The sequence below is a fragment of the Gadus morhua genome, chromosome 6, assembly GCF_902167405.1.
Source record: "Gadus morhua chromosome 6, gadMor3.0, whole genome shotgun sequence".
NCBI lineage: Eukaryota > Metazoa > Chordata > Actinopteri > Gadiformes > Gadidae > Gadus > Gadus morhua.
In genome coordinates, this window is record NC_044053.1 from 5,103,402 (window position 1) to 5,117,879 (window position 14,478).

Genomic DNA, 14,478 nt, shown 5'->3' on the forward strand with positions numbered 1-14,478 from the left:
ATCGACAGAACTTGTTTTTTTCTTCAAGCAGATATATTGAACCTACCCTCCCAGGCTCAATATATCGACAGATTTATTTTTTCTTTAAATGATAAATTAAAATAAATTTAATTGATAAACTGTAACATACATGGTTCCGTCCTGCGGGACGAATGTAATATAGAAACTCACGTCAGATACAGCCAGTTAAAAAACAGAAACAGACCGTCACTGCCCTCTACAGGTTTATTGTACTACTGCAGTTGAAAAACAAAGCTTGTAGATCGAAATTCCAATATAACAAATTGGAATTGATATCATCTTTTTGATAACAATTCGAATCTTTTTTATTTTACCTCAGGAGTAAAAACCAGCAACGTCCATTAAATGCATTTATATACATTTAAGGTTTGTTTCAATATACAAAAAAAAAAATCCTTATTTTGCCAACCAATCCCATAGTCAGCAACTGGTTGAGATTTACAAAATAATGAACAAATCAAAATTTCTTAAAAAAAAGAAACATCAAAAAATATACATATTAGGCTTCCAGAAATCAGAAATACAGCTCCCCAAGTACAATGACAAAGGTATAGTATTTAACCTTTTAATACAATGCTGGTCCAGAGAGAAGCTAGCTTTTTGATCTTAGCTAGCTCTCTTGTCTGCTCACAGCAGTGAGGTCACTTGTCTTTCTGATCTTTTTGTACTTCCCGACAGACGAAGAAAAGTTCTTTGGTCTTATCTACCGCAGGGAGGCCAAGAATAATCCAGACACTATCAATGTTTCATCCGCAGACTGTGTACTTCCTCCTAGGACAAAAGAGACAGATAGTCAGAATCAGTAATCCTCTCTCAGATAAAGCAAGTTCACTGCAAGTCGTGCTTCTGAGGGGTGAGGCTGAGTGGGAACACCTATTCATTCCATTCAACTTTATTCTCATTTGTAAATTAATTGTACGAGCAGCAGTCCTTAATGCCAATGAGATGCATGACTTCCAGGCTTTCCTCCACAGTGCAGAACGATTAATATACAGGAGGAAACATCTCAAGTGGACCTGTGATGACCAGTGAGACTGTAGCTGTTGGAGGGGGGATACCAATTTTCATGTTTCTACACCTTTAAGGGGGCTTGTAGTTGTATACTTGGTAGATTGGGTCAGGAGACATGACTGACCTGAAGCATCGTCCGTTTCTGTCTCTCCTGATTCAGTTCCTCTTTCACTTCCTTCATGTCTTGTCTGAGCGAGACGGCGGCAACAGATGCAAACAGTTAGCTTCCGATAATTACATAATTAGGACATGACATAATGCAGCCGAATACAATACACCCCAACATTAATCAACAAACCACAACATAACTGTACACCATTCCACAACAAACATAAGCACTTCATTTCACAAAGTATAATTTCACATAAAAAATTCTAGCCGTGTTATTAACTATTCAAATAAATTATTTTGTATCAACCAGAAGCATTTTGGCATCTTGATAGAACGCCTGCAGTACATTACATCATTTAACATTACATGCCAGAGGTGTGTCACTCACTCTTGCTGAGTCTTGAGAAGCTCCAGTGCCATCCTGAGCTCCCTGACGTCGGCCTGCAGACCCTCCAGAGAGGGCTCTCCGGGCGGGGTCCTCGCCTCGGGATCTGGCCTGGGTGCCGATGCTTTACTGTCTGACGCCTGTAGGATTTAAGGGAACATCTTCAATTCAATGTTTTCTAAATTGTTTTAAGGGGATTTTTCCCCACAGAAGCAAAAATCCTCTGATAATGCCGGAAGTGGCAAAGCTTTTGTGTCTGCTTGACCCGTTCTGTGTGGTTATCAGCGTAATCGAGCACAAGATTGTGTAAAAACGGTTTGGCAACACAGACTCTTCCCGCTCTACCACTATCCCTGGTTGGATGCCAATGGCCCCCGTTTCTCGAGGGTCAATACTGAATCCCTTCTAAAATCTCAAATTTAATACATTGAATCAAATGAAAACACATCAAACCTTTGACATGCTTTGCGACTTTCTCAGAGGCGACACTCTGGATGGAGACAATAGCTCTGGTTCTTCAGAAGTATCCTGTAAAGAAGAATTAGACTTGTTCTTACTGACCCAGTCTAACGTCTTACCGAAGAACCTCAGCCAATTTCAGTCCTAATCAAACCGTTTGTCAAACTAAAACACAAAGGCTACTAGCCTCCCCTCTAACGCCCTATCAAGGAAGCAAATGTGAACGGAAGAGACCCGAGTCCTACAAAAACCTGGAGCCATACCTCATTGATCTACCTCATAAAAGGTGACGTCGAGTTTATCAGCAGTGCTGTAGCATCAGCTTGTGACACGCATTTAGCCACTTGTTTTTCTATATCATTGTCGGTTACACCACAATAATCTGTTCTTATAGCACTAATGTTTTCGGAGTTGGTGTGTGTCTATATATATAAATATATATATATATATATATATACGTATACACACCACACACACACACACACACACACACACACACACACACACACACACACACACACACACACACCATAGATATGTACTATTTGTACTAAATATATATACTATATCATCTATAGTTTGTAGTACAAGTGTGCTAGGTTCAAGTATGAATGTGTTTTAGTATTAGTATTGGTGTGTATAAGTACTAGTTCAGTCTGCATTAGTACCAACATTTGTTTAAATAGGTAATAGTATTTAGTCCGAACACCAGCAGTAGTAACAGTTGAATGAGTTGTGGTACTAGTGGTGCGGTACCTGTCCGGGTGAGAGCAGACCGGAGGGGGGTCTGCGGCCAGGGGGTTTGGCCCGACCCGCCGTGGGGTGGCTTAGCTTCTCGGGGGCTGCCTCGACGCCATCAAACTGGTCTGCAGTTTGCAGATCACCGTTGCTCTTACTGCGGAAGAAAATACACGTTGCACACCGTCACATATCACACGTCGTCCCAATTCATGCTGTGTGTGTGCGCGCGCGCGTGCGTGCGTGCGTGTGTGTGTGTGCGTTTCCAACGGGTGACGCAGAGTCTCCCACCGCTCAGCGGGAACCTTTCAAAAGGTTCCTGTGGCAACGCCTGGCTCCGCGAGAGGCCGTCAGACCATAATAACCTTGGCTACAGATTGTCACACACACACACACAGTGGACCCACACACTGGACACACACACAGCATCTATGACGGTTTCGAAGGTCTTCCGAAGCTAGAAGAGACAATTGCGTCCAACAAAAGCTAAACTAAAACATCCTACCTGAGCAACAACAGAGGGAGCTAAATAGCTTAATCTAGGAGGACAGAAGGTGCCATGCTAGACTTTGGAGTTTAGTTTAGCCCAAACTATGCAGTAACCATAACGAAGCAATCTTTTCGTTGAACTATGAATGGCAGGCGGATATGTGGTGGCGTGTGTGTTTAGTTGAAGTGCGACGTTTGGGCGTGTAGCTCAGGCCTGTGGTGGCTCAGTTGTGAGTTGGCTCAGTTGTGTAGCTCAGGTGTGTTGTAACTCAGTTGTGGAGCTCAGGTGTGTTGTGCTGTAGCTAAGGTGCCTAGCTCAGTTGTGTGGTAGATGTTTTGTCTCTCAGGTGTGCGGTAGCCCACCTCTGTGACGCCTTGCCAGGTTTGTCCTTCACAGGGGGAGGGCTGGGCCTGACAAGAGACGGCAGCTTCAGCTTGACGGGGGGGTTACTGCGGAGGTCCGGCTTCTCATCTGTAATACACACCACTCCTTCATGTAACAGGGAAATATGCAGCACGGTGCCATTGAGATGTGTAAAGAAAATACAATTATTTTGATAATCTGCTGTGTTCTTTACCTTTGGTCTTGGTAGGAACAGCTCTGTCCATCGCTGGCGTTGGACAAGCTGTGATTCACAGAGAAATTAAAAAAACAAAACATAACTTAACATAACATAACATCCCTCAACTTGTTTCCGCCAAAGCCCCCTGAACACAGTGAAATCCCCAGCCCATGCCACACTCTCTGCACCCTGCTGCAATATCAGACTTCCTGTGAGGTTGCTTAAGTGTGTCAGCACCTCAAAGAGCAAGCTTGGAAGAGCTGTGGAAGCGACTCTGTTTGTTGATAAAACATGAACTCATTTAACATGCAGGATTCAAGCTGACAACATGCAAACCCGCAACAATCCCATTCACGAGCTCTCTAAGTGTCCCAACTGGGAACTAATGGTGGTTTGGAGATGATGAGTAGAAGAAGCTTCTTATTTCAAATACTCCTCAGGTTAAGACAAAGCTACTAACATCCCCCTCATCACTGCACCACGTGTGACCACATCCTTCACCAACAAAGGAATCTTCAAAAATATAACATAAAGCATACTTCTAACTGCTATATTGATTGGATGAATACATAATGACGTGAGAATATGTAGTACAAAATATACTCATATATATATATATATATATATATACACACACATTATAATATAAATTATTATAATTGATAAATGTGGTTTCAGTTGTTAAGATTAATACCTCAGTAAAGCATTATTACAGTATTATTATTATTATCATTATGCGGTACTTCAATAGATTCTGATGTATACCATTTACAGCAAAACAGGAAGTAGTCCTTCCAGACAAAGTGAGGGAGTGAGGGAGTGAGTGAGTAAGGGATGATCAATTGGTGAAGACACCCCAGTGTTCTTCCACTCACAACTGAAGCTGCTCTAACTACCGTCCATGAGTCCAGAGACTATCTCCAACCCTTAACCAGACTAAACCCGCCGATAACCTAGCCACGGCCATCCTGATGGGACGGTTGTCTGGATCTTACCTGGCGGCGTGGTGGCTTCTTTACGCGCGGGTGGGTCGCTCACGGCGTCCGACTACGCAGAGAAGAGAGAGACAAACACGCACACGTTCACAGATGCAGTTACACTACTCCACCGCACAACCAAAACACACCTCGTCTCTCTTCACACACCGAGTACCACTGAGGGAAGATCCCGTCACCGATAGACACTTATGAGTCACGCCAACCAACGACGTCAAGAAACAGAAAATACTTGAGGACGGAAACAGGAAGGGCCCCGATGCCAGCCCAGCTGCAGAACACGAGGTCTCGACAACGTACACCTCATAACTGCACCAGCAACCGTGCAGTAAAAGCTCCAGCAGAAAGACAAGTGACCTCACTGCTGTGAGCAGACAAGAGAGCTAGCTAAGATCAAAAAAAGCTAGCTTCTCTTCTCTCTGGAGAGCAGCAAGAAAAACGTTGTGACTTCAACTCACTTGTGCGTCTTGCGGTGGTATCGCCATGACAAAGTTGTCAGGGAAGAATCCCTGGCGTCCGTCCAGCTTTCCCTCCCACCAGCCTTCATCCTCCGTTTCCTTTAGGAGATTGAAACGTCTGATTAGTGTCTCCAGTGCCCGCCGGGACGCGTGATTGCCCTTCTTAAAGAGGTAGCGGAGCGGTCGACGTAAACACTGCACTTGCTTCGACCTGTGGTCGGTGATCTTTGTGAGATGTTCAAAATGGCCGCTACGGCGGCCATTAGAAGGAGTCACAGTCATAGTCAAGTACAAGAAGGAGTCACAGTCATAGTCACGTCATTTTGGCAGGCCGTGTTCTAGTGTTCTGACTTGAGCGGAGGCATTCGCGGGGAGGGTACAACAGGTTTGGCGGGCTACGCAACATACTTCTCAGATGGGAGACTTTGAAAGAGAAACAAATACAGTGTGCTTGTGAATACCCCTATGTACTGGAGAATGCAGTACGTAGACGTCAACAAGGTAGGGAGGCCAAGGTAGGGGCCATCTTGCTCATGGTTATCTAGAGGGAGGCTGAGGACATCGGGGATCGAAAACGCGTATCTTAGGGCTGTGAGACCGACACAGACCTTGTTTACGATGGAGACGATGTTTCCTTTCTTGAGCTCCAGTTCGTCTTCGGTCTTGGGGGCGTAGTCAAACATGACGAGAGCCCTTTCTGCGTCTGAACAAAGAGAACACCGACTGTTTTGAATCAGGGCGTATAATAATAGTAGTAATTAAGAGTATTATAAATTTATGGGAAACAAATTCCTCTACCGGCTGTTAATAAGCATGTATATGTTACACTGCAATATAAATGGACGATTATGAGAACGATTAAAAAGGACCGATGATCATGCATTTCTTAATTTAATTTCCTTATTGCCTACGGCAGGGGTCAGCAACCTTTTGAACATGCAGTGCCAGTTTGACATTTTCCGTTAATGAGTGTGCCTTAAAGGGACTCTCACCTTTGTTGCATTTGAGAATTACAGCACATTCAAATCATCCCGCCTTCCTCCAATGCCCCACCCCCTAAGCGTTATTTTTTAGAGTACAAAACTAAGCGTTATTTTTTAGAGTACTGTAACGACCTCGCCGGTGACATAATGATGTCGAGTCATTAGTAGTTGAAGGTAGTTTTAATGAACCAAAACCAGGTCACTGAAACCCGTAACATTGTAACCAACGGCAGAAAACCGACACAAAACAAACCCCGGTTACCCCGGCAACCCCCAACACGGTCTCACACGCGTGCAGGCCCCCACCCTCCTGTTCTTCCAAGGCCCTCCCCCAGCTGACCTAATGATTCGCCCCCACGCTGATTGACAAGAAGAACATTACAATACATGCACATAGAACAACTGGCATAGCGGACAACGAAATATAATGTAACACATAACACACAAACTATTTAACTGTCCCAGGGTCGCTACAGTACAAAAGTTCTAGACTCCCATGGGTTATGTTTAGACTCCCAGGGGTCATAATATCTACCAGGGGTCTAGTAAACAAGAAATTTAGCAGGTGGCTCACTGTAATTTTATGGGCTTCGTGTGATACCGTTTTGAGGCCCCATGTTGAAGGACAGTGGTCCCACTGAGTATAAGAAAGGTGTATAAGCATTACAAACAGAGTAGCGGGACAACGTAGCGTCTGAGGCCGAAATGGGTCCCCTAATCGGACTGAATGGTGCGGTTGGGTGCCAACGGTCTGGAGGTCTTCCTGTAGCTCCAGAGTAGCGGGACAACGTCGCGTCTGAGTCCGAAATGGGTCGCGTAATCGGACTGAGTGGTGCGGTTGGGTGCCAACGGTCTGGAGGTCTTCCTGTAGCTCCAGAGTAGCGGGACAACGTCGCGTCTGAGTCCGAAATGGGTCCCGTAATCGGACTGAGTGGTGCGGTTGGGTGCCAACGGTCTGGAGGTCTTCCTGTAGCTCCAGAGTAGCGGGACAACGTCGCGTCTGAGTCCGAAATGGGTCCCGTAATCGGACTGAGTGGTGCGGTTGGGTGCCAACGGTCTGGAGGTCTTCCCGGAGCTCCAGAGTAGCGGGACAACTTCGCGTCTGAGTCCGAAACGGGTCCCCTAATCGGACTAAGTGGTGCGGTTGGTTGCCAACGGTCTGGAGGTCCTGAGAATCATCCAGGGGAGCGGGACCACTTGGCTTCTGAGGCCGAATCGGGTCCCCTTGTCGGACTGAATGGTGCAGTTGGTGGCCAACAGTCTGGAGGTCTTCCTGAGGCTCCAGAGGAGGGTAACTCTGTGAGTCTGAGTCCGAGATGAGTCCCCTAATCGGACTGAATGGTGCAGTTTCAGTACGCCGTGGACCACTTTGGTCTGCCATCGTCAGTCGCTACGGTAGCTACTCGCTACTGTCTGCCGTGGAATCAAAACAAACCCTCTAGTTGAGGACGCGCCTTGATGACGCGGGCCCGAATGCGCCACAAGAAGCAGACGGAAAACCTTATATATCCATGCAGCAAACAGACAGGTCTGTCGGCCAATAAGGTCATTCGGTCCGAAGAATTTTATTGGTTGAAGTTTTCACTAAATATTATGAGAGTAAAATAATTGTTTGTTTTTACTCCTGGTGGGTCTGTCTTGCATATTAGAGTGTTATTACCTTATTAATACCAATTTAACCTTATCCAAAAAAAGTGTAAAAATGCAACAAAGGTAAGAGTCCCTTTAAGCAACACTCTATTAAAAATTAAGCTGAATTATGACACAACATAGGTTTGAGAACTATTAATTGATCCCATTTCAGAACTCTGCTTTCTGTAACTAATATAAACATATTTGCACCAGGAGGAAATGCCCAAAACAGAATAAAGGGCAAAAAAAAAATTGGTAGTAATAATTTTTTTTTTTCAAGTGTGCCAATGATTATGCTGCCCTGTGCCAGTGATGCCACGCGTGCCTAGGGTTGCCGACCCCTGGCCTACTGTTACTCGTAGGCAGAGTATAGTAAATGTCCCGGATTTCCTGTCAAAGATCAACAGAGCTCCTTCATATCTCATCTTAGCTCAATTAGCATAAACTCTGATAAGCTTAATGCTCAGGCTGTGTCTTCCTTCATGAATGACTAACGTCATTTCAGGTGAGGTGACAGGGCATTAGTTGACCTGCAATGTGTTGCTGTTCCAAGGTGTGGTCGGATCCTACGCTTTATCAGAGAGACGGTCGTATAGTGGAGGTAATTTGTGTGTGTGTGTGTGTGTGTGTGTGTGTGTGTGTGTGTGTGTGTGTGTGTGTGTGTGTGTGTGTGTGTGTGTGTGTGTGTGTGTTTTGGTTTAAGTTTAATGTTCCATCTTCAAGGCAATCAGAAGGAGCTCTGCTGATTAATGCGGCAAACATTGCCAAGAAGCATTAGATGTTTAGAACTTTTTCATGTAGAAGAAGGTTCAATTTAGGAGTTATAATAGTCTACAATACCCAAACTGTGATTTAGCTATGTTATAGATCATCCATAAAAGTTTGACAATGAAAAATTTGATTTGCTAGAATAAAAATGGCAATATTTGCTCATCCGATTTTTTCCTTGATTGACGACTGGGTGTGGCAGTTTTATGTCGTCAGCAGTTTGATATCCTGATATCTACCAGGTAAAATAAAGTCTAACTGCAGTGCAGCAAAGTGCGTTAGTGGTTTTATTCAGCCTTTTATATTGTCCCTGGCACTTCATTGTAACACTCACAACAACCGCACAACAAAGAGCTTCTGAATGTTCCAGAATAACCAGCGAGGAGACATAACACACTTTGTACATTCAGTTTAGACATTGTTTCTCAAAGGTGACGCTCATAACATTAATTATGGGTCTTCTCCTCTATAGACCAGCCAGGGAAGAAGCCTTTAATATTTGAGTCTACTACCATTGCCCCGGTGAAAGAGCAGACCCATCATTAGTGTTATGAGTGAAACCTCTGTTTAACCAACGACGATGCCCTGTGAAAGAGCTATATTAAGGCAGCTGGAGTCAGACAACAAAAGCTAATGTTTGTAGGGCACTCCGGTTAATTATGTGAACTCACGCGAGTCATGCCCTGTTGTTAAATCTGGTTTACACAAAAAGGTCTGTGTTTTAACATTCTGAAACAAATTAAAATATTCTATGTTTAATTAAAACTTACCAGCCTTTGGTTTTCTCCTCACACTCGCTTTCTGCGGCAGTTTGCTCTGCAGGTAGATTAAACCCATTTTATGTAAATTGTTTGGCGGGCCTTATTGCTGATGGTTTGCATACCGACTTAGTGCTTGTAGGTTAAATGTATGATCAGCGTACCTCTTTAGTGAACACTGCGTCGGTGAGCTTGGGTCTCGTCTTGCCCTCGTTGTTCTTGGCCTCTGTTAAATAATGGCGGAATGAAATTAAAAACATGATAAAACCTCATCCATCCGTGCTAAATCTAATGAGTCTCCACTCTGGTTTCCATCAGGGTTTGTTGTAAATTACTCCAACAGATCCCAGTAAGGACTCTCACCTTTAGGACCAGCGAAGATCTCTTTGGCGAAGTTGGACGGAAATGCTCCGACTTTTCCATCTTTCATTCCCAGCCACCAACCGTCCTCTATCTATCAGTAGGATAGGAGAGGGGGGAGAAGGAGACGTCAGGGGGTAAGAGTGATGAGAGGGACACAAGAGGAAGGAAGTTCACACACCAGCGTGCTTAAACAGCTGAAATGGCAAGGGGTGGGGGAAGAAGAAATCTATTCACTTAAGAATTCTTATCGCTTAGGATGTTGAATGGATTCCCAACTCCCAGAAATCATTCTTAGGTTTGCCTTTGTTTGCATTATTGCTATCAGTTTATCTAAAAATAATAATAATAAAAAAATGGCATTAGACGCTGTACTCTTCTTTATGCCATTATTTGGCGCGGCGCTTTCTTAGCACCAAGTGGACTGGAGTAGACCCAGAAATCAGCACTGGAGAATCGCTTTTGAATCGGGCGCTACTGAAAGATTCCAACCCCTAGTAATGACGACACACAGCTCAACAGCATAATGCCTTCTCTGTACTATGACCAAGACATGAGTAACAAGCCAGAGGTACTTCAGGTAATTTAATCAGCAAGATCCTCCAGGGAGGTAAGCTGTTGCCAAAAGCTGATTTGAAAAGCAAACTTTCCAAACCAGCCAAAGAAACCGGTTAAGTCAGTCTGTCAAGAGCACGATTTAAATGAGGATCTTATGTCTTATAATGTTGTGCAGGCATCAAATCTACAACTACTATAGTCAATGAAAACGGTCTTACTACCTAGCACTAACTACTGTATGTTAATATCTAACTTCATACCTATACTACAGCTACAATTAAAACTACTAAGATAGTTAAAAAATAAAAACACTGTTTACGTATACATAGAGTATACCTATACCACACTATTTATATTTTATATATATTTATTCTACTTCATTTAAGAATGCTCGATTCTGATTGGCTGGGAGGGGTGCATTAATCCGGCATATTGCCCGCTGACTTGTCGGTTCTACTTGCTGCTGACTGAGCACAGTAGATCAATACGCCGCTTGTATCGTTTTCTATCACATACATTTCAAACATGAGGTCCGTTGTAAAAATAAACCAAGGAGTGCATGTTTGATCGATCGTCATTAAAGCTGACTTGATACGAATGTAACAACTACGTTGTTAAACTAGTGATCAGTTGCAACCTTGTGTGGTTGCTATAGAAACGCGTTACCTACAGTTGAGCTAACGTTATTCACCGTAGTTCTAAAGGGAACTACTTTTCGAGGGAGATGAACTTAAACAGAGCATACATTTAATAAGCATGCAATACGAATAAGAAAAAGGCTAATTATTAAAGTATATGAATTGTTTTATTATGTTGGCCGGCGCGAAGTAGAATAAACGGAATAATCACCTCAAGGCAGGGCAATAAACAGTTTGATATGCCCGGCTCGCGGAAGGTTACCGCCCTCGACGTCCACGAGCCGGGCATATCAAACTGTTTATTGCCCGGCCTCTCGGTGATTATTCCTTACATATATGTTACCTTATTTTATAAATTCTCTTTGTTGTTAACTGATACCAGACAGTTCCACAGTTAAGGATGGCCATAATTCAAGCATTTCATGTACTTTAAGAACTATACTCGCGGTTCTCCAACATGACATAAACACAACATAGGCTCCGCCCTCAACACGGCCTACACGTCACCTCTCTGAGGATGACGACCGTCTCCCCGACGTTCAGCTGCAGCTCGTCCTCGTTCAGCGGCGTGTAGGAGAACGACACCTCACACTTCCTCTGCTGCTTCATCATCTTGGCTGGGAACACACAAGGCATGGACACGTTAACACACACACACACACACACACACACACACACACGTATCAACTGGTTAAAACACACACACACACACACACACACTCACACCCAAACACACACACACACGCATCGATTGGTTAAAACACACACACAAACACACACTCACACCCAAACACACACACACACGCATCGACTTGTTAAAACACACACACACACACACACACACACACACACACACACACACACACACGTATCAACTGGTTAAAACACACACACACACACACACTCACACCCAAACACACACACACACGCATCGATTGGTTAAAACACACACACAAACACACACTCACACCCAAACACACACACACACGCATCGACTTGTTAAAACACACACACACACACACACACACACACACACACACGTGCGCGCGTGACAGGGGGCTCAGGAGGCCTGCCGCCGAGGGATAAGGCAGAGGCGGCAGAAGCGCCCCGTGTCTTGGGGAGCACTGGAGGCCTCAAAGGGACCGTGTTTGTTGATATTTCCTACAGGTTGTAATTACAACCGGTGTGGCTGGGGTCCAATGTGAGGCTCAGCTTCTGGATCACAGAGTCCAGAGCTCCGGGGCAGGGTGAACGGCTGTACTTGTGTAGGTGTAGAGCAGATACAAGATACAGAAAATATCTGCTTTACTGTTTGGTGCTACGTGAGCTTAGGGCTGCGCCAAGGGAGAATCCCTTGTGTCATCTTCTGTTTGGACGGGATCAGATTTAATCTGTTGGGCCACAGAATCACAGGAGACTCTGAACACATCCTCTACACCAGGCCTATTCAACTAGCGGCCCGTGGGCCAAATGCGGCCCCTCTTAATTTTTTTCTGGCCCGCAAGAGGTTGCATGCAAAAAATTAATAAATAAAGGAGGAACATAGTTGCATGCAAATCAGGTTTCTGTGTGTAGCCGGTGATACTAGCCAGTATCAATACCCCACAATCAGTAACTGGCATCGATTATTCTGACAATGTTTGGCTCAACCGATACGTGTGAGTCTAGCTTTCCTCATATGAATGCCATCAGAACAAGGGCACGTTAATCAATGACCTATGAGAAGCTGCACGAGTGTCTCAGGATGAGCCAAACTAGGCAAACAAGGCAGTGCAATCTTCCTCACTGACTCACTGGCTCAAAATGTCTCATATGTACAGTAGTTCTGTTTTGTGATGATTCAAACAACATTGTTTAATTCTAAATACGTGTCCAAAATATGTGAGAACAAAATCTTTAATAATGATACCATTAAAAGTGAAGAAGGAAGGAATGTGTCTGACAAGTTTATTCCATGTAGTATTACTATATATATTAAGTTAACACTACTTTAAGTACGATTTATTTGTAGCGATTCATTCACGTAGTTTTACTCTGTGTGGCCCATGAACCCCCAGTGGTTTTCCTTTTCGGCCCACTTGATAAGGAGGTTGAATAGCCCTGCTCTACACCTTTCTAATCTCCTCATCTACAGCCAACACACCTGGTATACAAGAGTAGAGGTTTTAGAGTAGAGCACAGAAGGGGAGATGTTTCAGAGTAGACGATAGAAGAGAAGACAGATTCTGGATGAGAGGAGGAACTTACATTTCCTCAGAGTTGGCTCCCGTTTGTGGTCTCCGATCAGGTAGACGGGGACTTCCTGTGAACGCAGCATCACAGACACCACAACAGCGGGATCAAGGTGAATCAAAAACGCAAACGTGTTCAAGGTGGATGAAAGCCATCAGAACCAGTGCTAGCTCGTAACATGCGCCCACGCGCACACGCCGACAGGTTACCTTGGCGAAGTTAGCGGGGAAGATGCCCCTGCGGCCATGAATCTCCCCCTCCAGCCAGCCCTCCTCCGAGGCCTTCGTCACCTTCTTCACCAGGTCTCCTGTCCGCACTGTCATCTCATCGCCCAGCGTGCCCTCGAAGTCTATCAGCACCAGAACCTCTGCAACGCCATAGCAACCACATCACCATGGGACAATCGTTCCAGCAGACACCTTTAGTTCTCCTGGTAACCATTTCCTCTGAAGGTTTCTTCCTTCCGTTTTTGACACTTTAGGCCTCTAATAATAAGGGTCTGTGAAGCCCTTTGTGACTTAATTGGGAGTACATTATTCTACCGAAAGGCTTGAGTGCACCGAAACGCAGAACTGCTTCAGCCGAGCTGTTAATAACACAAGCTGCTTCCTATCGCAGGAAGCAGGCCAGCTGCGTGTTTTGACAAGATATGCTCTGGTATTTGGAAGTATCCTCGGAAGGCGTTTCTGGCTAGGAAGTCCATGATGAAGAAAACTAAGAAAACATTCGTATTCTCTTTAACATCATGTTCATTTCAGCACTTAACAAGGTGCTTTTCTTAATAGAGTACTAAGTCCCAGCAGGCTGTCATTTATTAAACTTTTACGAGGCTAGCATAAGTGCATAAGATTTACAAACACCAAGCGACCTTCAATAACTTAAGTCATTTAAAAGGGTTTATCTGTGAAGACATTGAGTCACTCGAAACAAGTCAGAGAAGGGTTAACTATGGTGTGGTTGGTGCCGGGAGCAACGCCACCTGGAAGAGACGGTAAACACCTACAAAAACGGAGCGCACCTGCCGGGGGAAAGGTAAGGGACTCACCCATGCTGTCTCCTGGATCTTCAAACTCCTTCAGAAGGTGAGCAGGTACAACACCTTCTGCCGCTCGTCTATGTACTAGTGCAAAAGGAGAAGTGAGAAAGGTAGCGGTTGTGTTGTGTTGTTGCTAAAGACGGACTCTAGACTCAAGAAACGACTTGTCGCCAACTTTAAGATTGGGCAACTTTTTCTTGCGGTCATGTGGATGAGGGGAGGAGGAGGCGAGTATTCATACAGGGAGGGATCAAGTAAAGAAAAGAGAAGCGGTGGAGGAGGA

At 44.6% G+C, this 14,478-nt stretch overlaps 1 protein-coding gene across 1 annotated transcript; it reads right to left on the minus strand.

Moving 5' to 3' along the window:
* Positions 1-206: 206 nt before the first annotated feature.
* On the minus strand, positions 207-14,449 carry sh3d21 (SH3 domain containing 21). The gene is made up of 17 exons (XM_030358492.1): positions 14,205-14,449; positions 13,369-13,526; positions 13,175-13,229; positions 11,435-11,544; positions 9,735-9,825; positions 9,536-9,597; positions 9,384-9,429; positions 5,839-5,933; positions 5,231-5,329; positions 4,773-4,824; positions 3,793-3,840; positions 3,578-3,686; positions 2,744-2,882; positions 1,982-2,056; positions 1,532-1,668; positions 1,157-1,220; positions 207-792 (listed from the first exon to the last, which is right to left on the minus strand). Exons 1-17 carry the CDS (start codon positions 14,206-14,208, stop codon positions 760-762), a joined length of 1,377 nt encoding a protein of 458 aa, XP_030214352.1. The 5' UTR covers positions 14,209-14,449; the 3' UTR covers positions 207-759.
* Between the last annotated feature and the right edge of the window lie 29 nt (positions 14,450-14,478).

What these genes read in the sequence shown, in the direction of transcription:
- sh3d21 (XM_030358492.1), bottom strand. An exon ending in GATCTTCGCTGGTCCTAAAG is followed by an intron (nt 9,598 to 9,734) that starts GTGAGAGTCCTT and finishes ATTATTTAACAG; the next exon opens with AGGCCAAGAACAACGAGGGC. An exon ending in TACCACCGCAAGACGCACAA is followed by an intron (nt 4,825 to 5,230) that starts GTGAGTTGAAGT and finishes TTCTCTGCGTAG; the next exon opens with TCGGACGCCGTGAGCGACCC.